This window comes from Setaria viridis, chromosome 1 (genome assembly GCF_005286985.2).
Source record: "Setaria viridis chromosome 1, Setaria_viridis_v4.0, whole genome shotgun sequence".
NCBI classification, from domain to species: Eukaryota; Viridiplantae; Streptophyta; class Magnoliopsida; order Poales; family Poaceae; genus Setaria; species Setaria viridis.
In genome coordinates this window covers 7906446-7931902 of record NC_048263.2, presented here as the reverse complement: position 1 = coordinate 7931902, position 25457 = coordinate 7906446, and the positions used below count along the sequence as shown (strand labels likewise).

At 43.5% G+C, this 25457-nt stretch overlaps 2 protein-coding genes across 2 annotated transcripts; both read right to left on the bottom strand.

Moving 5' to 3' along the window:
• Positions 1–11801: 11801 nt before the first annotated feature.
• Positions 11802–20240, bottom strand: LOC117867061 (L-arabinokinase). The gene is made up of 28 exons (XM_034751390.1): positions 19990–20240; positions 19717–19893; positions 19513–19596; positions 19326–19402; positions 19007–19073; positions 18626–18683; positions 18474–18541; positions 18320–18382; positions 17786–17839; positions 17598–17700; positions 17388–17497; positions 17157–17276; positions 16767–16823; positions 16291–16454; positions 16034–16193; positions 15701–15784; positions 15061–15183; positions 14752–14882; positions 14594–14675; positions 14215–14302; positions 13987–14030; positions 13803–13898; positions 13628–13704; positions 13310–13525; positions 13064–13229; positions 12628–12699; positions 12260–12463; positions 11802–12106 (listed from the first exon to the last, which is right to left on the bottom strand). Exons 1-28 carry the CDS (start codon positions 20101–20103, stop codon positions 11996–11998), a joined length of 2970 nt encoding a protein of 989 aa, XP_034607281.1. The 5' UTR covers positions 20104–20240; the 3' UTR covers positions 11802–11995.
• A 1610-nt stretch (positions 20241–21850) lies between these two features.
• Positions 21851–24663, bottom strand: LOC117864539 (uncharacterized). The gene is made up of 3 exons (XM_034748676.2): positions 24307–24663; positions 23009–23249; positions 21851–22415 (listed from the first exon to the last, which is right to left on the bottom strand). The coding sequence occupies exons 1-3, from the start codon at positions 24403–24405 to the stop codon at positions 22099–22101; spliced, it is 657 nt and encodes a 218-aa protein (XP_034604567.1). The 5' UTR covers positions 24406–24663; the 3' UTR covers positions 21851–22098.
• Positions 24664–25457: the final 794 nt, after the last annotated feature.

Sequence of the window (25457 nt, the reverse complement as noted above, 5' to 3'; positions counted from 1 at the left end):
GCAGCTCTCATCAGCTCAGGCCCAGCTGCGTCTCTGACTTTTGTATCTCTGAAATGAGATGCTCCAATACAAATATTTTCCTCGAGTTAAAAACATTTTCTTTCCATTTTCCTCTGATCATCGAGTAAATCCGTGTAGGATGGTAGGCTTCTCCAAGTCAAATTTCTTTTGTGTTTGAATATTGGTATTTATAGAAAGTTACTATAATCTTAAATAAGATAGTTCTCATAAATAAATCTAATAATACTAATCTTGTGTTGTCAGTTTATATAGAATTTAAATGTAGATGGTCGATTCCAATAAGTTTGACTTACAACAAACTTAGTTTAACTTAAATATACTTCTATCCCTTAAAAAAACTTATATACTTTTAATAGGAGGACGTAGAAAACTTAGTTTCATTGGACATGGCCAATAATAAACCGTGTTACTGTGCCAACGACAGCGAGTTTACAAGTGCGGAAAGATATTGACAGCCCCATGTGCTCAAGAGCAGGTGTTTGGGTTCGTTCAAAAAAAAAAAGAACAGGTGTTTGGATAATACAAGCGCATAAATGATCAACTCGTAATTTACAGTTAATGTGTAAAAACAATTCAAAACCAATTTTTTCATCAATTTATTTTTCCTGTTATATGTCATCTCTTGTCATGACCCATCCATCTCCAAAAAAATCATTTTAACAATTTGGTCCAAGTAATGGTGCATCATCCAAAGACCAATAAAGAAATACTAGCACCAAAAGAGCATTGGGCAGGCATAGCATGTTTTTTTTCTTTTGTTAGTTATCGTGCATATGAAAGTGGGGCCATTCATCACTTGCGCCTGGATGCCACGTGAATTCTTAGGAACACACGATATTTTTGCCTCGTCATTCTTTTTTATGAAACGAAACGGACAGAAAAAAACTGCTGTTTATGTTAACAAGAGGGAATAAAGATAACAGATTGGCTAAAGTACAAAATAAAAGGAGAACGCTAAGCTACGAGGAAAAATCCACATGGAGGAACAAAACAACAATACGCGTCATGCAAACGGTGTTTTATTTTTTTTCAGTGAGCATTCGTGACAGCATGAGCAAACGGTAACTACCGACCTTGATTCCATCATCGGCCGTCACTGACCACCAGAAATCACCCCAGCCGCCACTCGCCTGATGATTTGCAGCTATCCTTTCCTATTTTCGAAATGTCTTGAACTGCTTTTGATGCCTGGAAAATTGCTCGTGACTTTGATCTGCTATTTGCATGTCTATGGTTTAACTTTGATCTACTATTTGCATGTCTATAGTTTTAACGCGGCAAAATATACTGGTTTGCCATTGTGGTGGGCACATGTTGCCAACAGCGAGCTCCCAAGAGATCCTCCTTCCAAGAAAGGCCATGCAAATTCAGATGAAAAAAAAAATGAAGGTGCGATCCGCATCATATCATCATGCACACCCACCACTCACCCTTTTTTCGAGCCTTTTGTACTTTGTGACCTGTAGAACGAATTAGAAAGGCTGGTGATCGACTTGGCATGCGGATTAGCAGGAGCAGGCCGGGCGTATGATTGCGTGATTAGTTGGGGTGTTTAAGCTAAGGCGCGGCGATGGCAGAGGACATGTCCAGCTGCTTGAGCCTGTCGATACAGGGACAGCCCGCCGGCCCTCGCCAACCGCCCATCTCTGTGCTGGAGTCTGCATCACCAGTGCCCAACCTCTGTGCTCATCAGGAACACTAGAGGGCTGCGAGCACACGTGTCAAGCGATCGAGTCCCAACGAGCTTGTACAGAACAAAATGCATGCAGTAGCAGAGACGTAGGAAGGGAGCTAGTACTATGGAGTACCATCCAAGATGACCAACATTTTATTTTGGTGCAAGTTTTAAAGATGTTTTGGTATACATGCTGCCTAATATTCTTGACTTGTGCCAAACTACGAAATGGCGTTTATTTGTGCTCCTAGAGAAGCTAGGAAATACATCCGCTCGATGATGAGATGGTCACGGGAACATCATAAAATTTATTTTTTGAAACGAAAGCAGGAGGGCTGCCGAGTATATTAAAAAAAGATGAAGCCTAGACCGGGTAAAAAAACAACTGAAAACAACACCATCACACCACTCAAATTCAACAAACAACGACCGGTTGGATTGGGACATCAACATGCGCCGAACTCAAACTCAACTCAAAGAGATAACTCCAGTTGGTCGGATTGGGGCATTGACCTGAGCCATACAAATATCATCACTCCACCGCAACTCATCAACACCACCACAAGTGGCCTCAACACTTCCACAGCATCACCGGCTGCAACTCCAACAGAATACCATCCGGCGTCACCCGTACCACCACCAGCAACCACCTGCAACGCGACCACCACACTAGCACGCCGCCAAAGAACAGCACCATTGCCCCACCACTTTTTTTTCTTTTTTCCTTTTCTTCTTTTGTTTTTGTTTTTTTTCTATAGAAGATACCTCACAGTCGACAGTAGTAGAATGCGCAATCATCCAAAGCGACGCCTCCAAGGAGAGATGCGACACTATTGACAACGCCGTCGCTCGACCAAATGGTCAGGGTTTTCACCTAAGAAGAATGCACCAATCATGCAGGGAGAAGGGCATAGTGATGGGCACGGGGAAAAGGGTAGATCGATCGATGCTTCCAAGGAAGTAACGGTGCCTGAAAGCGTCGCCGTCATCGGCCCGTAGAACGGGCTGGCTTTCACCCCTACGTCTAGTCCCGGTGCATGACCCCCGTTGCATCTCGTCCTTGCCGTGCCACGGAAGCCGTTGGCCCCTGTCGTCGGGCGCTAGTGACGTACGCGGGCATCCCCGTTACCACCAAAAGCACCACGCATACTCGGGCGTCCCCGTTACCGCCGAAAGCACCACGCACCAGCAAGGAACAATCACCGCCGCCGCCACCAAGGCCGCGAGCCCCGGCGCCAAGCACCTGCCGCGCCAGGTTGTGAGCCGCCGCCACCAAGGCCACGAGCCTCGGCGCCGAGCAGCAGCCGCGCCAGGCTTTAAGCCGTCGCAGGCCAAGGCCGCAAGCAGCACCACCGGGCGTGAACCGCCGATGTCGCGCGAAGGGCCTTGAGCCATCGTCGTCCGGGGTCGCGCCCCTGTGACCCGCCGTTGACACCCATGGCACGAGCAGCGAAACGCCACCACCGGCGCTGAAGGCTGCAAACAGCAACCGCACATGGCCATGAGTGCCATCGCCGGCGCCCATGGCCACGAGAACCGGACACCCGAGGGTCACAAGCGCCGCTGCTGTCGCCCATGGCCGCGGGCAGCCCATCCTCGCGCTGCCGCCAGCGCCACCGTCCACGAGATCTCAATCTAGATCTAGAAGAAGAGACTAAGGGAGAGAAATTGAAGGGAGCGAGGAGGGAAAAAATGAAGGAAGGGAAGGAAAACGGGAAGAGGAGGGGGCGGCGGCCAGGACGCTATTGGCGGTGGGCGCTGATGGCTTGAGAATCGCCCTTGAGTCGCCTCGCGGGGAGATGTCGCGAGTCCGTTTTGTTTTTTTTGACCGGAACCATAAAACTCATTTGAATGCACTCTTTTTTTTCTCTAGAGATAGAATGTATGTGCATGTCGTGCACCCACCGATGGTATATGTGTACAGTACTAAAGTGTATAATCATCGCCATACATATATCATAGTCTGTTTTAAGGGCAACATGGCAAAAGTAATGTTTGTAGCGCGTGAGCTCGTGTGTTTGCGAACCGAGCAAAGACCAAAGTCCGACAGCAAGCCTCCAAATGAGCCGGGCCGGGCGGGCCGCTGAGCCCGCACCCTGTCCAGCCCGCTCGGGAGGGGGCACGAGCTGTACTTGAGCCTAGTGAGCTGAGACGTGCAGTGCAGGTGCAGCAGGGAAGGGGCAACATGGAATGATTGACGGGACGCGTGTGGCAGCCGCGGCCGCGCCCGACAGCATTTTCACCCCGCCGCCCTGCCGCCTCGCCGGGGGACACCACCCCCTGCCCGCCGGCTTTCTGTCTATACCCTAGGTCCCTAGCTCTGCCTACTACGGAGTAGCTCCTCAGTCCTACCCCTCTGCTCCAATCGATGGCGGCGGCTTCCGGCGACTCGCCTAGCCCCATGCTGGCCTGCTGCCCTGCTCCTGCTCGGCACGTCGTCAGGCCGCCGATCAGCCGCTGCAGCCGAAGCATGCGACGGCAGCCAGCCCAGAGACAGCGGCGGCGCAGCGCTGTGCCGCTGCCGTCGTCGTCCACTCGTCCTCGCCGCCGGCCCGTCGATCGCCGTCGTCCTCGGCTCCTCGCCGTGCGCGGGAACGGAATGGGAATGGAATGACAGCCTCCTGTCTCGAGAGCCGAGACGGCAGCAGCAGGCGCATGCATTCATTCTTTGCCTGAACCGCCTGCCATCGTAGTCCTACGACGCCAGGTACAGTACGGTCACGACAGGCGGAGTAGTAGTTTATAGGCGCGGGGGAAGCCTCGGTGTCCGCGCCGGCGTGCCTGCTCGCTTCTGCTTGGCTTGCTCGTGCGCCTCGGGGGCCGCGCGCGCTGCTTCGGCAGCCGCGGCTCGGGGAAGAGAAAGAAAGCTGCCCCTACCTTTGCAAAGAGGAAAACAAAACAGCTCAGGGCTGCGAGCCTCCCGTGCCCTCAAACTCCATCGACATTTTTCGAGGAAAAAGTCTAAATTACCCGCTTAGAAAGTTCAGATAACCTCTAAACTATATAAGTAAACTATGCTATTTGGTTCGACTTACCCCATAATACAATTTATCATTTTTTTCTCCCATCACAAGTTCAATTTTAATTTGAGACTTTAATGGACATCATAACCTATATAAAAAATATTTTCTCCCATCACAAGTTCAATTTTAATTTGAGACTTTAATGGACATCATAACCTATATTAAAACATATTTTATGAAATTTTCATCATTATGTTTTTATATAACTTTGTATCTCAAGGATAAATTTTATTATTAAATATCCTACTGTCAAAATAATGATAAAAAATTTATGATATATTTTTATAACATGTCTTATGATGTCAACTACCATCTTGCAAAATTTGAATTTAAGACTCCACTTGTGCATGGAGAAAAAAACAAATTGCGTTAAAGGATAAATTGAACCAAATGATATAGTTTAGGGGGTAAACTGAACCAATAAATATTTAGGGGTTATCTAGACTTTGGTTATACTTGAAGCGAGTAATTTGGACTTTTTCCTTCTTTTAATAAACAATACTATTGTACATTTTCCTCCATGAAATGTTGTTCAGCAAGCTAAAATGTTGTCAACAACCAACATGGCTTAGCTAAGTAGTTCCATTGATGTTTACTTTTTACGGCGACCAGTTCACAGGACAGTGTTTGGTCCGTTACAAGGTAACGTAAATATAAGATAGTGTTTGGTTCATTTTAAGGTAACGTAAACGTAAAGGGAATCAGATTATAGTGTATTTGGTGGCGGAATGGGTGATTACTTGGTTGCACTCTGGTACCGTAATCAGATTATAGTGTGGGTGTTATATCTGATTACAGTGGGAGAGGAGGTGTAACAAACTTGTATAGGTATTGGATATGTAGGGGATTCGATTACAATATCAATTGATTACAAACCACCACAACCAAACATCTATAACATGATTTGTTACCTTCAGTAATCAGACTACATTATATTTGAGCTAACCAAACACCACCTAAAAAGGAATAAAGTGTATTTGGCGGCGGAATGGGTGATTAACTTATTACCCTCTTTGTTTGGTTGCACTCTGGTAACGTAATCGGATTACGGTGTGTGTTGTGTCTGATTACGGTGGGGGAGGGGGTAACAAGCTTGTATAGATAGTATTTAGCTAAGGGATTCAATTATAGTGTCAACTGATAACAAAACACCACAACCAAACATATATAATAGGATTCGTTACCTTCACAGATAACGTTACATTTAAACCAACCAAACACCACAGCTAATGTTACGTGTACAAGCGATGCCTCTTGACGGCAAGGTGCGACAAAACAATACAGGTAGATAAGGATACGATGATTGATTGGTGAGGTCAACGGCCAAGTCGAACCACTGCAAAGCACAACTAGAGTATAGTAGAGTGGCAAACACACGTCTCCAACAAGGAGGTGTTGAGCTAGTGAAATCAATATTTTAAGCAAGGCAAAAATATTACAACTAACTTTGGTGAAGAGCTAGGCTCGCACATCTCCCGATACTCTCCTCTCTCACTGTACGAGTCTCGGATGTCCTTTTGGGCTAAGCAAGGCAAGTTAGCACTTGTTTAGTTCACCCCCAACTTCCAACTTTGACACTATGCAAAAAGAAGATTCCCCATCACATCAAACTTGCGGTACATGCATGGAGTACTAAATGTAGACGAAATTAAAAACTAATTGCACAGTTTTATTGTACTTTGCGAGACGAATCTTTTGAGCCTAATTAGTCAATGTTTGGACAATAATTCACAAATACAAACGAAACGCTACAGTGTGCTATAGTGCTGTAACATTAATTTGGCACCTCCAAACTTTAACAACTAAACAAGGCCTTAGCCAACGGGAATTCAAACACGTGAGGGTAAACTCCAATTAGTCTTACGTGGAAAACGACTGTTCCTCGATGCCACACACACGCGTCTCTTTGGTTGAAAAAAAGCTACCAGTAGAATAATCTAATTATGTCACCTAAGTACCTAACCAATTGACCGGAGAAATATGCATTTCCTCCTCCTGTCAAAAAGTTGAGGAAGTTTGGATTAGGACAAACTCGAATTTTCCTCCATAGGGACGATCCAGAAAGATGAAAGTTAGCGTGGTGTTTTTGCCAATTTTTGTCCCAGCAGTTCCGATCGATGTGTCACTGTGAGGGCGCAAATGGCAAATGAAGAACAGGATGGAGGGCAAGACGTGCTGGACAGGACCACGGAGTAGAGGAGGGGCTGAGTAGAGAGGTCATTTCTCTCTCGTTGCCATGTCAGAAGTGGGTCACACAAAATAGGTAAAATCAACCTTGGAGATCAGATGGTGGCGATAAGTTAAATTGACCTGCTAATGACACGATGATGTAGTACAGAGCCTGTCCTGGAAGAGGAACACAAACTTGCACAGACACAGTCACCAGTGTACACTTTGGATGGGATGGGACCCCCTGTGGATTTGGCTTGTCCCTTGACACCGAGACAGCTACCTGGCAAATTCAGAGTGAAACAAGCTACCTGGCAATCCAGTGTGTCACGGAGAGCAGCAGCGGCAGCCAACGAACGCCAGACGTGTGGCGCAGAAAGCTCGAGTGGTGCTGCCTAGTTTGAGACGCAGCAGTAAATCATTTTCACCATGGTTGGAACATATGTCATGAACTGAAAAGCTACTTTACTTTAAATATTCCTAAATTGTAGATTGTATTGGGTGCATAATTTGTTATCCACCTAGTCTGTATCTAGATGCACACTCCATCTCATGAAAAGTGCAATTCTAGTTTTTCTACGACAGATCAGTGATGTCTCGTTTGTTGGCCACGTGCAGTAAGTTTTGGCGTGCAAATCAGATCTGACCACTTAATTAGTAGTTAGATATATTTTCTAGGATTAATAAAGTGGTTAATCTCCGGTCAACAAAATGTCTGGAAGAAAAAAAAAGAGGAAAACTACCCTATATAGTCTCCAGGTTCCATTAATCGTTATGCTTTACTACTCCTCACATCTCTATGTACATGTTCTTTCTTTGATGCTGCCAGTATTCAGAAAGATGCCAATTCTAGATGCAATGGCAAATGGCAATAGCCAATAGGATAGGATCCTCTTCATCCCCATGACCCGACACATCTCATGCACATAAAGGTCCATGATTTTTTTCACTCTTCAATTTTACACTTGCTTTCCGCAGCATATATACCAACTTTTACCGGTCGGGACACTTGTCACGCCTCTACGGCTAGTATGATATGGTTTCTGCCTCCTTTCGGTAGTAAAAAGTGAGAGTGGCAAAACTGCAATACTATCTCCATCATGAAATGCTAGTGATCCTAAGCTTGTTCTAAGTCCAATTATTTTAAATTTAACTAAGTTTATTAAGAAAGCTATTAAAATCTACCGTATCAAAGAAGTAAATTATAAAATAATATTCATAATCACTAGACGAAACGACACTTTTCCCCATTGCTATTTCACATGTGGCCAACGGTGCATAACTGCCAAAAAATTCCAGACCATGGAAAATTTCCAATACAAATTCCGTGATATGATATATATTGGCGGCCATTCAATTACCACCCTTGGTAAAAAAAAAAGAGGAGTTGTGTCCAGTAGTGAATAGATCTAGCAATGCTCATTTGATATTATAAATATCATTATTCTTTTCAATAAATTTGATCAAATTTAGAATAGTTTAACTTGGAATAAATTCATAATCCATTATATTTCAGGACAGAGGTGCCAACAACTCGAACAATTTCTTATTTGCCAATTGTAAATTGTTGTGTGCTATTTTTCTATCGACGTGGTAATGATAAGGAGCCCATCCATGTCACTTGACAATGTCAATCAAATAATTAAAGAATCTTGCAAAAATCGCAATGACTGCCCAGGTACTTTCAAAAGTGTCTACAAATCTTGCTACCACCGGGCAGCTAGCAGCTCCAATCTGCCGACACGATCATGGAGCCGGCAGAAACACAGTGCGTAAACAAGGATGACCCCCATCCTTATCTCCCCCCCCCCCCCCCCCCCCCCCCCCCCCCCCCAGCAGCTGGTGATCGATCGATAACCAGTCAGTCGCCACTGCAGTCAAGTCACCGATAGCTGCCACAGCTTAGCATACGAACAGTGCAGGGCACACAGTTCCTGCTCATGAGGTGGACTCGTGTGACTGCTGGAGCATCCCAGCTTGCTCACAAGTGACAGCACGCTTGCTGCTCGATCACCAAAAGAAGTTCTACTCCTCCTACCACACACAAGAATTCATGTCATGTCAGAAGGTGTTATCGGAGCTGTGGTGAGGCTCTGCATCCGTGCCGACACATGTCTGTGATGGTAATATCTGAAGAACATGTTCCTGGAGCTGGATGATTCGTCACTGCACTGCACTGCACTACCATGATCTGTAGAGCACGCGTGTTGCAGATGACCAGGATCTTATCATGTCGATCTTGTGACCCCCTAGCTGAAAGGATCTGGCCATTTGCATCGGGTGATAACCACACAAGTAATCTTCAGTTGTTTTCTTTAATTTTTCTCCATGTAAGTATATTGGTTGTTTGTGAAGGAAAGGAAGAAGAATTCTTTGTGGAGGAAGATTAGTGAGGTCGTAACAGCTAGCGGCAAAGCATATCTCTTTAGCAGGAGTGGTGTCATCTCATGCTTGCCATTACAACTACACTAGCCTCAAAGGGGGCTTTATTCTCCTTCACTTCACCAGGATATGATCTAAGCTTCTTTGCCCCCATCTATAACAGGATTGACTTTGCGCATATATCCTCATTGGATGGCACCGAATGTATCGACAAACCGGGAAAATCTACACGATTTTAAGATAAAATTAGTACTAAGCGACCAAGAGAACAGCTCAGATCAGAAAGAGAGAAAAAACCTACTGGTTAACATTGAAACAGATGTTCTGGAAATCAATCACAGTGGAATATATTCCAGAATTTTGATAGCAAGCCCAAGTGCATGCATATGGTTAGGGTACAGAAGTGGCACTGGCTACCTAATGTGTTTTTTCTTTGGTGGCTTCAGTAACCTAACCAGATGAGTGAGTTATGTCCAGCTTACGATGGTCTAGCTTCAAGCTTCAGAGACCCTGGCTTCCATTGGTTTGGCAGGTTTCTTGAGATGGACACTACATTGGGAAGGATGGCCCAGGTCCAATTAAGAACTGGCCCAGCCAATCACCAGATGCTGAAGGGCAGGAACAGTGAGTGAGCATAGTGGGGTCCCATTGGGCCTGGTCTTTGGTAGTGGTTGAGCCTAACAGTTTTGGTCAATCTGGACCCTGCAAGAGCTATTGCCTTCCCCAGCCTTTTTGGTGGGGCCTGAAAGATTATGGTATACTGTTCTCTGAAAGAGCAATTCAATCGGAAAAAAAGTTATATTTTCCATTTTATAAAATTATAGAAAGAAGATAATGCAGTGCCGCAACATAAGAACAATTCGATGACTTATTTTCCCATGCTACAAGTAATCTAACAGTTATATTGCATCTACAAGAGCACTTCAATTTGTGGTATATATTAAGTTATGCCAGCAGCGATTCCTTGTAACAGCCTCCAACTGCTACCTAATCAAGTGATCAACTGCTGACCTTCTTATGATCTTATCCACGATCACTCGGGCTCATCAAATCACACAGCTGCTGCCTGCCACCGTGAAAGGATTGGTGCCTGACGCGTCTCCCTGCATCTCTCAGATCTTTCCCGGCCTGCCGACTTGTCATCTAGGACTGTGTGCGGTTGCTGTTGCGATGCCTGTTTGTTTTGCATGATTCCATCCGCTCTGATGCCCGCTGGATCACAAGCTAACAGTTGGAGTCGGTGGCGGGCTACTGCATATCCATCAGAACAGGAATGGCCGTGTTGGGGTTGCAGCGCACCATTCCGTGGCCACGAAAGGCTCACGTCTAGTCTCTTTCTCGAGCAATGCACTATTTTGAGTAGCTTATCTCTCGAGGTGTAAAATCCTCTTGTTGCTTGTAGATTCTGGTATCAGGAATTGAAGTGCCTTGCTGACAGTGCAGCCTCAGGGTAACTACCTGATCAAATACCAGAATCTCAAACAATAAAAGATGCACAAGCTGGTTTCTTTTTCTTTTTAGATTGGAAAAGCATTTGATTAAACCACAAGTTTACTACGCACTCTCAAAGCGCAGAAAAAGGCTTCCGAGGGGCCAGCTGGGCTGGAGTGTCTACTTGATAGGTTGGGCCGACGGATTGGCCCTTGGCCCAGGAAACGCACTTCTTTCTCCTTTTTTCCCGCCCACGGCCTACTTGCTTATTCTAGAATCTTCTAATCTCTTCTAGACTTCTATCCTTGTACCGTGGATACTTGTGAGTGACTGGGATATGGATGCCTGTGACACTGGTGGGACAGGGCGAGGTTACTGTCCGTGCTTCGGCGAGCTTCCAGCGCCCTGCCCGAATCCGTGGTGCAGCAAGGTGTAGAGACGGACGGAGACGGTGGAGGCCTGGTTTTTGTAGCCGGGCGTGCGGATACTGCAACGTTTATTGCGAAGATCTAACCATCGACTAGCACAAGCGAAGCGATAGCACACACCCAGCAGTCAGCTCAATCACACTGACTAGCTAACACTTAGAGCATCTTCAATAGTCTATCTATTTTTAACTCTCCATTTGACTTTCTATTTGAGTTGGCAAAAAGATTCCTCTCCATATTAACTTTCTTTGGCTCCCCACGCCCGCACCGCCGCCGTCCTCCAGGCTCTGCACGCGCCACCGCCTCTTCGACTTCGCTCCGCCGCCCTCCAGCCCCTGCGCCCATGCCCACACCGCCTCTACCTTTTCTCAGGCTCCTCCCACGCCCGCCGCCGCAGCGGGATGGCAAGTGCATGAACCCCACACTTGTTGGCGAGCTGGATTGGCTTGCCAAGTTTGGCAAGCGGAAGGATCAATTTAGCCAGTCGGATAGGATAGCAATTGAGATAGTAAAGTACGTTGGATGACGATTTTGATGTTGAGTTGCTAAAAGACGTCACGGACCCGGCGCATCCTTCGGTGCACCAGCATCAGCTCTCCGCCATGGTCCACCAGGCGCGCCGTGTCCAGCAGCACCCGACCTTTGCCATGGGCCGTCGCCGCCAATTGGCAGTTGAGCCACCGAATCACATTTTTTATCATGGTACAACAACAGATCCAAATATTATTGGCAGTGCTACATCCTCGTCTTAATTTGTTCAATTATTAACATGCTGTTCGTGGTGCCATCAGTAAGAACGTGTCCTTGACGAATGAATGCTGTGGCACAACCTATTCTACAGCCGAATCCTTCCTTCACCTAGACGGTCACGCGGATCGGCGTCGAATCTTGAGGTACCCAAACTTGCCGGCGCCTGGAGACGAGCCCTCGAAGACGATCGGTAGGTACCCTGTAGCCGCCTTGTATCTCCTCTGAATCTGAAAAGGGGCCAACAGGTTTCCATATACGTTAGCACACCGACCATGGGAGGATGCATGTGAGAGCTTTCTATTCTACTATGATTGTGATCAAACGTGCAAGTAGGTCATGCATCACGCATGCAGTACTGCACAAGTCGATTGGAAACGCACCTCGAATATCTCTTCGCTGCTTTTCAGGCAGTTCTTCCCGATCACACAAACCGAGCCGCCGGACCCTCCGCCGGTGATCTTTGCGCCGAATAGGCTAGGGCCTCCAGCTCGCGAGGTCTTCCTGTGCTGGATTTCTTGCACAAGATTGACTAGCCTGTCCGTGCCGTCAGAGCCAAGCCCGCAAGCATTGTAGCTGTAGTGGCACTGCCATCGAAGAGAATGCCAAAGTGTCAGCAATATGCCACAATTAACAGGTTTTACATTTATTTGATCAGTGAGTTTTCTTTATAGTTTGTTCGAAGAAATATCCGTTGCAGTATACAGGTATAGATATGCATGAAAAAAAGGACAACGTTAAAAGTTTATACCTGGTACATTAGTTCTCCAAGGGCTGAAAGTTGCCCGTCTGTTTTAGCTGCTGTTAACAATGCTTTGAAGGCCTACATGCCAGAAGCGTAAAACATCTCAGAGATAGAATTAGAAGGGAAGGATCTTATCAGACAGGCCCTATTTGATTTAAGAAAAAAACGAGGTTAGTTCAAGCAAGTTCCCATAGAATGTCATGACCATCAAGGTTTATCTAAGCAAGTCCTGCAAACTTCAGATAAGATGGAAGTAGCTATATACTGGATGAAAGACGATAGACTTTCTAACTGCTGCTAATTTCTGAACTTCAAAAAACAAAGTTACCAAAGTTTTTTTTAATGGATGTTTAAAATTTTAGATTATTGAGGACATGATGGCCACAAAGAAACCAATTTATGAATAGAGAAATAGCCAAAATGGTGTTTCAAGGCGTCAGACCTCAACTCGGAAATTCTCATATATTGGATGTCTTGTAGGAGCCTTCACACAGTAAGACCGTTTCGGGTCAACTTTTGTTATCGCGTCATTATGATCTCCATACTTCTCCAAAAATGCATCTCCAGTTATCACCTCTGGAATGTCTTTCGCGTAAACAGCTTCATATCTGAAGCAAAAGTATAACCATAAGAAACTGTAGAACGTGAAACAAGCCAGTGTTCTGTCAATTTCAATAAGGTGAGAGACCTATGAGGCGGTAAATTGCATAAATACTCCATTGATGCTTCAGATTTCAGAAGATCTACACCATGTTCTTCATATTCTTCAGGATTTGAGTCGCCTGATTGCATAGGTACACTGGAGGACAACGATTCTGAAAGTATGTCAGATGCAGCACACTTGATCATCTTGCGGCCCATGTAAGTGCCTACTCTTACAGAACCGTAATCAGTCCCACCAACACTGCAAAATTCAAGGGCAGTAAAATTAGCTCCAGCCAATCCAAGCAGGTATATGATTGAACAGATTATTCCAAACACAAAGCTCAATCAGGAATGTATCCACCTATGCCGTATCCCAGAGTCGAGACCCCAAAATCGTATATGAGTTGGAATGTTAACCAGCTCCTTCACTTCTGCAGGCTGCAGCGAGATTTTGACAAATTAAATACAAAGGTAGCATAGAGATGAACTGTAGGAATGATCGGATCTAGAAGCTACTGGAGCAGATAAATACTAACCTGGCAAACCATCGCAAGCAGTTTGTTAGCTTCTCCACAAGCAGATGCCATTTGGTCCATTACCCCGCAAGGAGCTCCAACAACACGATTCTCAACCTGCATAATTTTTCACCAATGAACAACTCACACTCCCTTGAGAATAGATTAAGTGATGAACGTAACAAAGTTGGACAGAGTACTGTACCTTTTGACACAGTAAAGCAAGATCTCTTGGAGCAATGTTCAAACCTACAGGCAAGAATAGCATGTGACCTAATGCTGTTTTGCATGTCTAAACGTAAGCTAAAACATCAAGCGAATTATTCCTGAAGAGCACGAAAATGTATTCTTTTTTTACAGAATTAGCTACTGTAGCTTCTTCTTTTTTTCAATGTAGCAAATATTGCTAAAGAACTGCTCTTGATATACTAACCATAGGCAGCAGCGATAGCAGACATAGAAGCAACCTCCACTGATGCAGACGAGGAGACACCTTTGCCTTCAGGGACAGATGAAGAAACCTAAGGATTCAAAACAAAAATAAAACCGGTGACTTATACAAATGTTACAGTTACAAGTGCGTAATAAACAGGTGAGAACTAGACTGGTTAACTAGGCGTCATAAGAATAAAATGTGAATGCCAAGATGTTTGATGACTAATCAATCCGAAAACATTAACCTGTACAGACTAATTCTTACAAGCATACCTGATATATCCCAATATGAGAAAAGTAACAAATAGATGCAATTTTGTATATTATGAATTGTGATTGCATTCCAATAACAGGAAAAAGAAAGGGTCAATACTGACCAGAATGCTCATGCTGTCTGTGAAGCGCACCCCTAGCTCAGTCATCAACACAAAAATAGTTCCAGCAACATAGGCAGCCCATCTGAGATGGAAAAGTTTTGTTCAACATCAATACACATGAAAAATTGTTGATTATAGAGGAAAATAAAATATCTTACTTCTGGGATGGGTCCAGAGAAAAATATTCTTTGGCTTTATCATAGGATATTGGTTTGTCACCATCCATAAAATCAGACAGATCCATGTCGAAGGTTGGTGCGCGGTTACTTAATTCAGAACCAAATGATACCTGTGCAAACATTTTTAGAAAGAAGAGCCAGTTGCAGACACGTATTAGGCGCTGTAGTAAACGTGTGGGTATTAGCTCCACAGCGAATTATGAAATAAACAAAAAATGAAAATATTTTAAGAATGCAAGATTTTGTTCAAAAAGGTAAGGAGACAGAAGTTTAAGGATTATGACATACGATTTGTAACACTGGTACTGCTCCTCCATTTGCAAGTTGTCTAGCCTGTGTATGCTTCCATTGCTTCTGCTTGGTAGGGTCGCTTCTCTGAACAGCAACATGACATGCCTCTCGGATGGGCATCTACATATCAATTACACATCCCAAAAAAAGAATAGCCATATTACTTCAGAAGGCTACTGCAGCAGAACTCCATGCTACTACAATTCTAGCTACTAGGTAACTATAATTTAGAGAGTATCATCTGCAATGACCAATTCGTTCTTCTTGAGAAAAAGTAGATCTGAACTAATCCTCCAAACGAAAGTGGAATATCTGGAACTGTCTCAGGTAAAGAAATCTCAATAATAAATTATTCATCCATCTATATCTATAAATAAATAAATGAGAAGACTACGTTTCCAGCATGTCACATTGAGCCTATGCGAAGTGTTATGTGGAGAACAAAGGTAATGACATGAAAAGGTTAGGAGGACACAGAAGGAAAATTTGATAAATATTGAAAAAATAATAATTTGTACTATACTTGTAATAACTAAAACAAAAGGGGAAGGAATATAAAACATGCTTTGCACCTGTATCTGACATTTTATTACTAATCTATGAAACAAATAGCACTTGCTTTGGCAGTCAAACTAACCTGCAATACAAGACTTCCAGAATAATCTGCAATGCCACCCATGACATCTAATCGCCCAGGTGCTCTTGCAACATATATTTCCTCCTATAACAGAAGAAAATCAGTTAACTTGACGTGGCATAGGAATCTTGTTCTTAATTCAATATTGCACAGGAGTGTTGCTGAACGATATTCTTTCCATAACATATTCACAGAATTTTTTCAAACAAAATGAAGGGTGCTCCATCAAACTTGGCTGTAACTTTATGCATTCTTCCATTCTAGTATAGAGAAGAATGAGAGGCGCGCACACTAACGGGATTCACAACTCCAGACTTTTTATACACTGAGTACCTGCCAGTCAAAGAGAACAGAAGCAGCAGCCCTCTCTCGAGTTTGCTTCTCAGGGCTTCTTGGGTCATTTCCAGCAAGTCCTGATAAACTCTTCAAAAAGGACATGGTATCAGTTAAGCCTTGCATATCACCGTGGAGTATCTCAAAGTCTTCGAACGATCTGAAAAGGATGACGAACATATTTGTATCAGAACACAACAAAGTGCACTCTTGGAGAAACTGCAGTGTATAAAGGGGAACAAAAGGTAAAATCTTACGACTCTGCACTTCCATTCATATCATAAGATGTGGGTGCTGGACGGACACCGGTTTCTTTCTCAGAGAGAGAATACCAGTCAGGAATTCCTACATCTCTCCCAGGAGCCCTTTGCAGTTGATATCCAAGCACAATGGCATCACGCAACCGTCTTGCTCCACTCAACTACAGTTGTTATAGCAAGTTGATTGAACAAAAAATAGTCATTTAAATTAACTGTTCTTAAGTAATAAACACAAATACATCATATGAAAAAAAATCCACAAACAACATTAATCACATGGAAAAAATTTCCTATACAAAAACAAGAAGTATTAGCAAACAAAAGGAAATACTTATTTGACAGAAAAGACAACTATAACCCTGTACTAATAACAACAGAATTCAGAAGGGATGCTTCATCAGAACATTCAGAGGTTCAACATAAAGAGTAAACTTTGACTCGACAATTTAAATATAACGTGTACATTAACTCACCTTTCCAGAAATATACTTCTTCCCAACAGCAGTATCTTGGAGGATATGTGCAGCCACCTGAATGACCAAAATTAGCTTGCCTACTAAGTATTGCAAATGCAATCTAAACAACTAGTGAATCACATACACATTCTATCTATTTGGTTTAAGGAAAACAGATGCTGGATATTAAGTTGCTGCTTCCTGACCTATTGGAAGAACTAATTATGCTGCAATTTAAATGCTTCTAAATATTTGGTCCTTAAAGATAACAAACAAATTCAAATTATTCCGTAAAATTAGAAGCAAAACATGATCGCTAGATTTACTTGTCAAATATAATATTCAAAATATTGTATCTAAGAATAGATAGGGATTCGTGTTTGAGAAAAAAGAATAGATAGGGATTACCTCACCACCGTTTATGGGACCACCATAGCAGGGTTGAAGTGTGATAGCACGCAGAAGATAAGGTTTCCAGTGCCCAGTAAGTAGATCCCTCCGTATCATCTCAATGCCACATTGATAATGCTGTTTGCGATAGAACAGAAGAGAACACAACAGAACCTCAGGCAGGGTACTTGAATGACAGCAAAAACTTTAGATTAGTTTTAACATAGGTAGGGCCTAAGATGTTTCAACCTCAAGCATATTCCGCAAAAATGGTTCTTCATTGAAATAATCTCTTCGAACAAATACAAATGGCAGCTTGTAAGCCAAAGCCTCACTCACGGTGCCATATCCAATTTTCCCTACATTGGAACAGGCAGAATTTTGTATGTGTCAAGCAGGGGGTTAAAAACCCAATAAAATAAATAACCTTAAAATCAAAGGAAATAAGAATTTAATTACCAAGCATGCAGTCAGATGCCGCCATCAAATCAGGTGTGTAGGCATCCTTTGCAAGCTTAATGAAATTTGGAGGAAGCTCTTGAGTTTCAGATGCACCACATACCTTTCAGAATATATAAAATGTTAGTCACCTGGGTTGGTCAGGCATTAATGAGCAAGTGAAAATGTTGCAATCGGATAAAACATACCAAACAGAGCCATCCGTCAGGCAACCACTCTTTCTTCAGTTCCCATCCAGCAGGCTGGATAAGAAAATAGCAAAATCACAATGTTATTATAATCACAGCTGTCCTCATGAGAATAATTATATATCAATAGAAGACTGAAGTTTGAAAATAACTTTGATATAGTAACAAAATTAGGACCAAGGAAAGTAATAAACCAAGAAAAGCAACCTATAATACGAAAGAGCTAAAGCCATAAACTTGAAAAATAAGAAACTGTGAGAAGAACGTAAATGCTATGGATCAAGTAATCCATATGTGTTACAAGACAAAATGATCGAGTTAACCACAAAACAAAGTAACAAACCAAGAAAAGCCAAAACAAACAACACTTACAAATGCTAAAGAGCTAAAGTTACATTAATTTTAAACGATAAGAAATTGTGTGAACAAAATAACTGACTAGGTGCATATCAGAAAGCAAAAACAGATTGGCTCAAAATCTGACGGATTTCGTTGCAAAAATTCTGTCAACAGATAAATAATATCCTCACTCACCTGTCCTCCGAAGTTGAAAATGACCACCTTAACATCATCTGCAATTCCTAGTTCCTTTCTCACCTGATGATGCATGAAAATTTAAGGAACTAACTTAGAAAGCAATAAGTGGGTTGAATTTGTAGGTTAGCACTCTCCAGCAGGATATACAAACCTCGGATCTAGATTTGTGCAATCTTCTGACCACAAGAGGAACATCAATGACATCACGGAAAGCAGGCACTGCAGAAAACAGAATTGTGAACTTGTTCATGAAACTGCACACCTAGACCATTACTAAACAATTATTCAGAATTAGTGACGTACTAGGGCAATATCCGGGGAGTCGGAGCAAGAATTCACAATGGGAGTAATCCTCTGCTATCTACAATTGTTGTCAACATGCACATATGGCTGATTAACAGACTGCATGATTATCAGATCGCATATAAATGCAGAGAACAGATGCTAAACAAGAACTATGTAAAATTCTTCTTCCAAGAAAATTGTCTGACAAATGGCTGATGGAATTTAGCAGGATTAATCAGTACTAGCCAGCAATCAATGGTTGATTACTGACATATCCAAGTTTTTTAAGCTTAGACCTACAGTTTAGCATTTTTTTTTTGCTGCTTTAGCCCCGCCAACCCATCTTTCTGTAAGTAAGTGTCATAAACTTGCCTAGGAAAAGTTAAAGATCTTAGTTACCTGCCACACAATTGAGCGATGGTGATGTCCAGCTGCTACGACATACTCTGCATAAATGAAGTCCCAGCTGCAGAGCAATAAGATATGTCAGGAAATTCAACTTGCATGTGGGGAATCTGTTTAGTAATCAGGATTTTTTTTTCAAGTATAGAGCTATTGAAGTTCAGGCAAGGTAACACCTGTCACCTGACAGAATCCCCAGATACCAACCTCATCAAGTTGAACAAAAAAAAAACATAACTGAATCTAATGTTTATCTGTAGAGCTTCATGCTTTTTTTCGCGACACCTGGAACGGAGGAATCAACGGAGCCACTAACCTGAAATTGGTGACGCACACGGATCGAATGCCGGCATCTGCAGCCGCCCTACACGCCACGGGGACAACATCCGAAACCTGCCAGCATTTGCTCAAGTGGGTTCAGTCCTAGTATGCAGTATTCAGAGATGTTCAGAGACAAGTAGCAGCAGCAAACTGTCAGTGATCAACTGATCATGGTACCACACCACTAGGTCGGCCTTGATCGTGTTGAGCCACTCCACTTCGGTCTTGAGGATCGACTCCCGGGGCACCACGGCCGTCTGGTGATACTGCATTCCGCACGCAAACGCCAGCAGGAGAGAAGTCAGCGACTCCGAGGTGGAAGCGTGGCTTCGGCGGAGCAGGAGATAGGAATGAGAATCGGGCCAATCAAAGCCCCCGAACCGAACCTTTTCGAGCGAGGCGAGGCGGTCGACGGTGAGGGCGTCGGCCTGGACGGCGCCGCAGTCGAGCAGGACCTTGCGGATGTGGAGGCAGGGGGAGGTGATCTCGGTGGTGAAGACGAACTCCGGCGCGGCGGTGACCACGTGCACGTCGTGCCCCGCGGCGACGAGGTGCCTCACGACCTGCAGAAGAGGACGCGCCGACGGAATCACGCACAGCCACGGCACGCGCGCCCGCTAGGCGCAGGCGGGGAGGGAGAAACGGGAGCTGGGGCGGACCTCGAGGGCGCGGGTGGCGTGGCCGAAGCCGTGGCCGGTGATGTAGTAGGCGAACACGAGGTGCTGCGGCGGCGCGGTCACCTCGCCGCCGCCGTCGCCGTCCCGAACCCTCATCCTCCGCTCGCTGATCGGGTGATCACTCTCTCTCCCTTTGGAGTTTCGACCGCTGCGACTTGTTCACCTCGAGAGTGGACTCTCTCTCCCTCTCCCTCTCCCTCTCGCTCTCGGGGGTCTCGCTCGTCGTCTGTTTTAAGTCGCCGTCGCGTAGGGGGGTTGGTCATATCCGATTTCGGCGCCGGCTTCGACGCGCCGTGCGCTGCGCCCATTCGCTTCGCTTATCCTCCTGCTGCCCAGCCCAACTGCTGACGCGTCGTTGCAATTTGGGTGCCGTGAGGTGCTGGCATGGGTGTTGCGAGGTCCCTCGAGTTTGGGAGTCTCAAGCAACAAATGATGTAGTAGCAGTAGCAGAGTAGCAGTGGAGTTGATTTGCCGCCTGAGATTAAGGATACGGCAGAGTTTGGCATTATCTTACCCAAGACCAAGAGCCAGGAATATTGTAATGGGTATGCATATCCTCCAACCGTGTCTTCCAGACATCGTCACAGAAGTACCCTCTAGTTTTTCTGTTTTACATAAATCACCAGCATCATGCTTAAGTTATACCATAATCCCTCTATTCCAAAATATAAGGAAGTTTGAGTTTGTATACTAAGTTCAAGTTCGTAGAAAATATTTTCATATTTACCTTTTCAATATGGTAGATATGAATATGGTTTTTACATGAACTTAGTCAAATCTAGCATAGTGTGACTTACGACAAACTTAAATATTTTTTTCTATAAATTTAGTTAAATTTAGAATGTTTGACTTATGATAAACTTTGCAGTCTTTTCTATTTGAGGACAGATGGAGTAAAGAATGAAACCAAATATTCTTTTTCTACCGTTTTGACCAGTGTATCAGTGCCTAGGCGATAAGAGGACTCAAAATCATGTTTATTAGCTTCGATAATACTACTCGCGAGAAGAAATGAATAAGGTATATTTATTAGCTTCGTTCCAAATATAGGTTGTTTTAGCTTTTCTAGATATATAGATTTTGTTGTACTTTCTATATACATATCAAAATTTATATATCTAGAAATATCAAAACGACATATATTTTTGAAATGGAGGAGTACCTAGCGAGAAGGAATGAATACTATGTTGGTATACCTTCAGTGATGCCGGCAAGGCAAGTTAACCTCAATTTCTAGATGATGTTGGAGAAGATTGGGATTGGAGGCGAAACTGGTTTTGGTTGGCAAAGGTGGGTATTATTTTAAGTACTATGTACTAGCACGAGAGTATTCAGCGAGAACTCCATTAACTGAATGGAAAAGCTGAAGGAAGAGGCCTCCATTCAACCATATTACTCTTCACATGCATGTTTGGATACACCCGCTAAAGTTTAGCACCTATCACATCGGATATTTGATACTAATTAGGAGTATTAAACATATGCTAATTACAAAACTAATTGCACAGATGGAGTCTAATTCACGAGACGAATCCATTAAACCTAATTAGTCCATGATTTGACAATATGGTGCTACAGATTAATTAGGCTTAATAGATTCATCTTACAAATTAGTCTAGGAATTCTGCAATTAGTTTTATAATTAGCTCATATTTAGTCCACTTAATTAGCATCCGAACATCCGATCCGCTATCCGAGTATCCCCTTACTTTTCTCGTGAGGATAAGGTCCGGCGACTCAAATTTATATTTTCAGACGTGTTACTTTTCCCATGCAGACGTGTTGCTTTGACCCGATTTCAGACACCCCATAATGCCATAAAAAGCTTTGCTAGATCAGAAAATGATATCAAAAGCTTTAGCTCAGGAGATGCTAAGCCCAACGTGTTACACCAATTAATTAGATGTCAACCTAACAAGGTTCTCCTGTAACAAGTAGTCAACCGACACTGACATTAACCGGGAAGATCAGCATATGCCCTGAAGTATCATGCTACGCATACTCAATTTCATACTCAATTTTCCTACACAGCTCCTGGAAGCCTATTAGAGGATTTCTTAATACACAGTATACAGGGCCTCCCGGTTCTTGTCACCTTGACCACATAACATGGGCTGATGGATTTGGTAATGACGGCGGGGTCATGCAATGTTGCCACTGGTGAACGTTCTCAGCATCGAAACCCCCGGAAGTTGGTTCAGGCGCTTCCTCAAAATCCATAGAAGTTACTTCAGTCTCATCGGCCTCCATAGGCACTTCAAAATTTTGCGTGCTCTCTGGCTCAGCAGCAACCCAGTCAGATCTTACAGGCATTTGTGGTGGTTTCCAAGGAACTAGAGCCAAGCTGTTGCTACGCTCCGGAGATTCGTCCTCCAGCTCATGATAGTTCACTTGATTGAAAGCATGGCCTGAAAAGTAAAAATGGAGAAGAAACTGGTGAGTTGTTATAATTCAGAACATATTAAAGAAATTAAAAGGAAACCAATGAATAAGCTCCGTGAGGAGACAATAGAATCAAACAAAATAGAAGGAAGAAGGTAAACATACGCAAGTACATCGCATTAAAAATCACTGAACAGCAAAGGATGAGGCACAGCTATAACACTAAAAAAAGAAAATCATATAAAGCACACCAGCGGTACCCACCCAAATTGGAACATAAGCATGTGCTGAGTTCCCTAAAACAAATACTCATCTCATGTCCCTAGACCAATCACCAATGGACATCATGCTTCCAAATATTCAACTACTAGCTGCATGGCACAACTAAGTAGAGACTCTTTGCAGCTCTGCTCACTTGCTTAAAGTATTATGAAACAGGTTTGTACATATCATAGATACAAAAAAAACACAGAACATCTAAATAGGCTAGTTCATATATTACACTTACATAATGTTAATACAAGGTCTCGAATTACATTTGACACTAGTAGCAAAGATTCAGGGGAAGGTTAATCTATATATAAGTGATAACTGAGATGGTTGGTCGCAATCTACTTACTCTTTAAACCACGTATCAAGTCTGAACTGACTATGAATGATGAGCTTGAAATGCCAGGGTTATCCACCGGTTTGTATAAAACAAGTGCCATGTCCTCACTAGGCACATGATGTGACGTTACACCTTCCATCATGACTTCTACACTGGGCATGTTAACACCATTGATTTTCTCTCCCAGCATCTGAAATGCCATGGAAGGAGCTGGTGGTTCTTCTTCCATAATTGGTGGGAGCCCAGGGTCCTACAAATAATAAGCAACACTTTACTCAGTGAGACATTATAGATGTAGTAAATATTACGAATAAAGACTTCCAATGAATGCAAACACAAAAAATGACAGAATGCTTAATTATATATACAACAGGATATGCAGAGCACCAACGCAGGACAATCCTTGCTTATCTACATGCAGAAAAAAAATGCTAACACATATATAATTTTTCCTTCACTTGAAGTCATAAAAAATAAAGCAAGGTGCTACTTTGCTAGATAATAAGACTGTCTCAGCAAATGAATAGTAACGCTCATGGAATTGGTGTGTAGAGATGATGCCATAAAAACACCCTGGGTATCACAGTCAGACAAACCATGCTAGATTTCTACACAAAAGAGGAACTTCAATGAGAACAGTAACAAAATGTGCAACTACCTGCATGTAAACAAAAAAGACATTCTCAAGAAATAGGATGGCTTACAAAAAGACTATTGATTCACTGGTTGCGTACAGTCTTTGCAGACAACAGAGTTTCATTACCTAACTATTCAGTAGGAAGTTCCTGACAGAGCACATACTGGTGAGTAAACTCATGTTAGTTATCGGAAATAAGAGAACAGTATAGATACTGGACACAGAACTGATCAAACCTCTACTGAATATATTGTGCCAATTGCATGAAGATGCTTTAACCAAATAGCCACTTATACAGCTCATGGACATGACGGTAAGCATAGAGAATCATTATGTGCAGGAACAAACTGTGGCACAATCCTGGGATGGTGCCGATTGCATTAAATTACTACCCGGATTTTGTGACTATCTACCACAACTGGAAGATATATGAAGGCAATTCCATCCAACTTAAAAAAAAATAAAACTGTATATTTGTTAACACGCAAATTCTCCCTACAATCAACAAATCTAGCTAGGCGTTCACAAATCATCACTAGTTGGAGAGATGAACTCACAGGCACAGTAGCAGCACAAAATTAGGGCAAAAAGGTACACCACTAAAAACAGACAATAACCGCCAACTCGAAGGGGTAAAAACTTTTTTGCACAAACCAGCTCACCAACTCACCAATCTGCGGCTCTTGGCGGCGGGGCCGGAGAGGGAGAAGTCGGAGAGGCCGTCAACCACCTGCTCCAGTTCCTTCCTCTTCCCCGCGAACCCAACCATCGTCTCGTCCACCAGAACACGAGGCCCCGCCAAATCCCGCCGCAGAACCCGCAGATTCCTTGAGAAACCCGCCCGAATCGAGGGCTGGCGGAGCTCCGGAGTGCGGCGGCGGCTCTCCCGCCGTGGCTTGCGAGTGCTGCCCGTGGGGGGGTTCGCTTCGCGCGCCGCGGGAGGGAATCCCTCGGGAGGGTTTTCGCGCTTCCGATTTCGCACGCTCCGCTCGTGTGCGGCGGCTCGGCCTGATTTGGTAAGGATGGTTTGGTTGGTTCGCTCTGGAGGGGTGCTTCCAGAAAAACGCGGTGGCCTCGAGCCTGGTCGCTTACAGGTGGGGTCGGATTACCCCCAGTGTTTCCATGGAAACACTTATTTCCATATTTCTATTTATTTACAACTTACTTAAATTTGCCTGTCCACCGTATGTACTCTCTCAAAATGATTTTCTGTCACCTGACTAGGTAATTTATCTATTTATACATTGCTATACCTAATATATTTCACATATGATAAAAGTGGCTAAGGTGATATGCCAAAAACACCTTCGTGTGACGCTTGTGATAGCTATGATAAAAATCATCCTCAAACTAGTGTAGAGTTGTCATCGACAGTGTACCTCGAATATTGAGGTTAGAGATAATAACAAAAATACATGATCCAATACTAGGTTTAAAGGTATAAATTAAACTTCTTTTTATCAGAATTTAAAGTTGTTAGACGAAATTTAGGGTTCTTATGTAAATTTTATAGGACTATACTTAGTCTTAGTTTTCCAGAGATTTTACAATATACATATATCATAAATAGAAGTACATAGCTACTAAAAAGATGACATTTAGTAAACCCGCTGACAACTTTGAGATAGTAAGAGGTTCTACTATTCAGATGTGCCCTACCTATGCTGGAATAGTGACTCTTCTTTGCAGATCGAGCTCATCGACAATGTCGGATTAGGAGTTGCCTGGTTGAGCAAATTAAACTAGTAAATCGAGAATATCCCTATAAAAGCTGCAATAATACCTAGTTGTATCCACATCAATCTTTGACAAATCAGAATC

Bases quoted from the DNA above. Each gene is read 5' to 3' on its own strand.
- LOC117867061 (XM_034751390.1), bottom strand. From the start codon at position 20,103: ATGAGGGTTCGGGACGGCGACGGCGGCGGCGAGGTGACCGCGCCGCCG. The intron at 16,824-17,156 runs GTAATCCCTATC...TTGGTCATTCAG, and splicing joins GTCCCATAAACGGTGGTGAG to GTGGCTGCACATATCCTCCA. The intron at 12,464-12,627 runs GTATAAACTTTT...CTTCGATGGCAG, and splicing joins TTGGAGAACTAATGTACCAG to TGCCACTACAGCTACAATGC.
- LOC117864539 (XM_034748676.2), bottom strand. From the start codon at position 24,405: ATGGTTGGGTTCGCGGGGAAGAGGAAGGAACTGGAGCAGGTGGTTGAC. The intron at 23,250-24,306 runs GTGAGTTGGTGA...TATTATTTGTAG, and splicing joins CCGCCAAGAGCCGCAGATTG to GACCCTGGGCTCCCACCAAT. The intron at 22,416-23,008 runs GTAAGTAGATTG...TTTACTTTTCAG, and splicing joins CTTGATACGTGGTTTAAAGA to GCCATGCTTTCAATCAAGTG.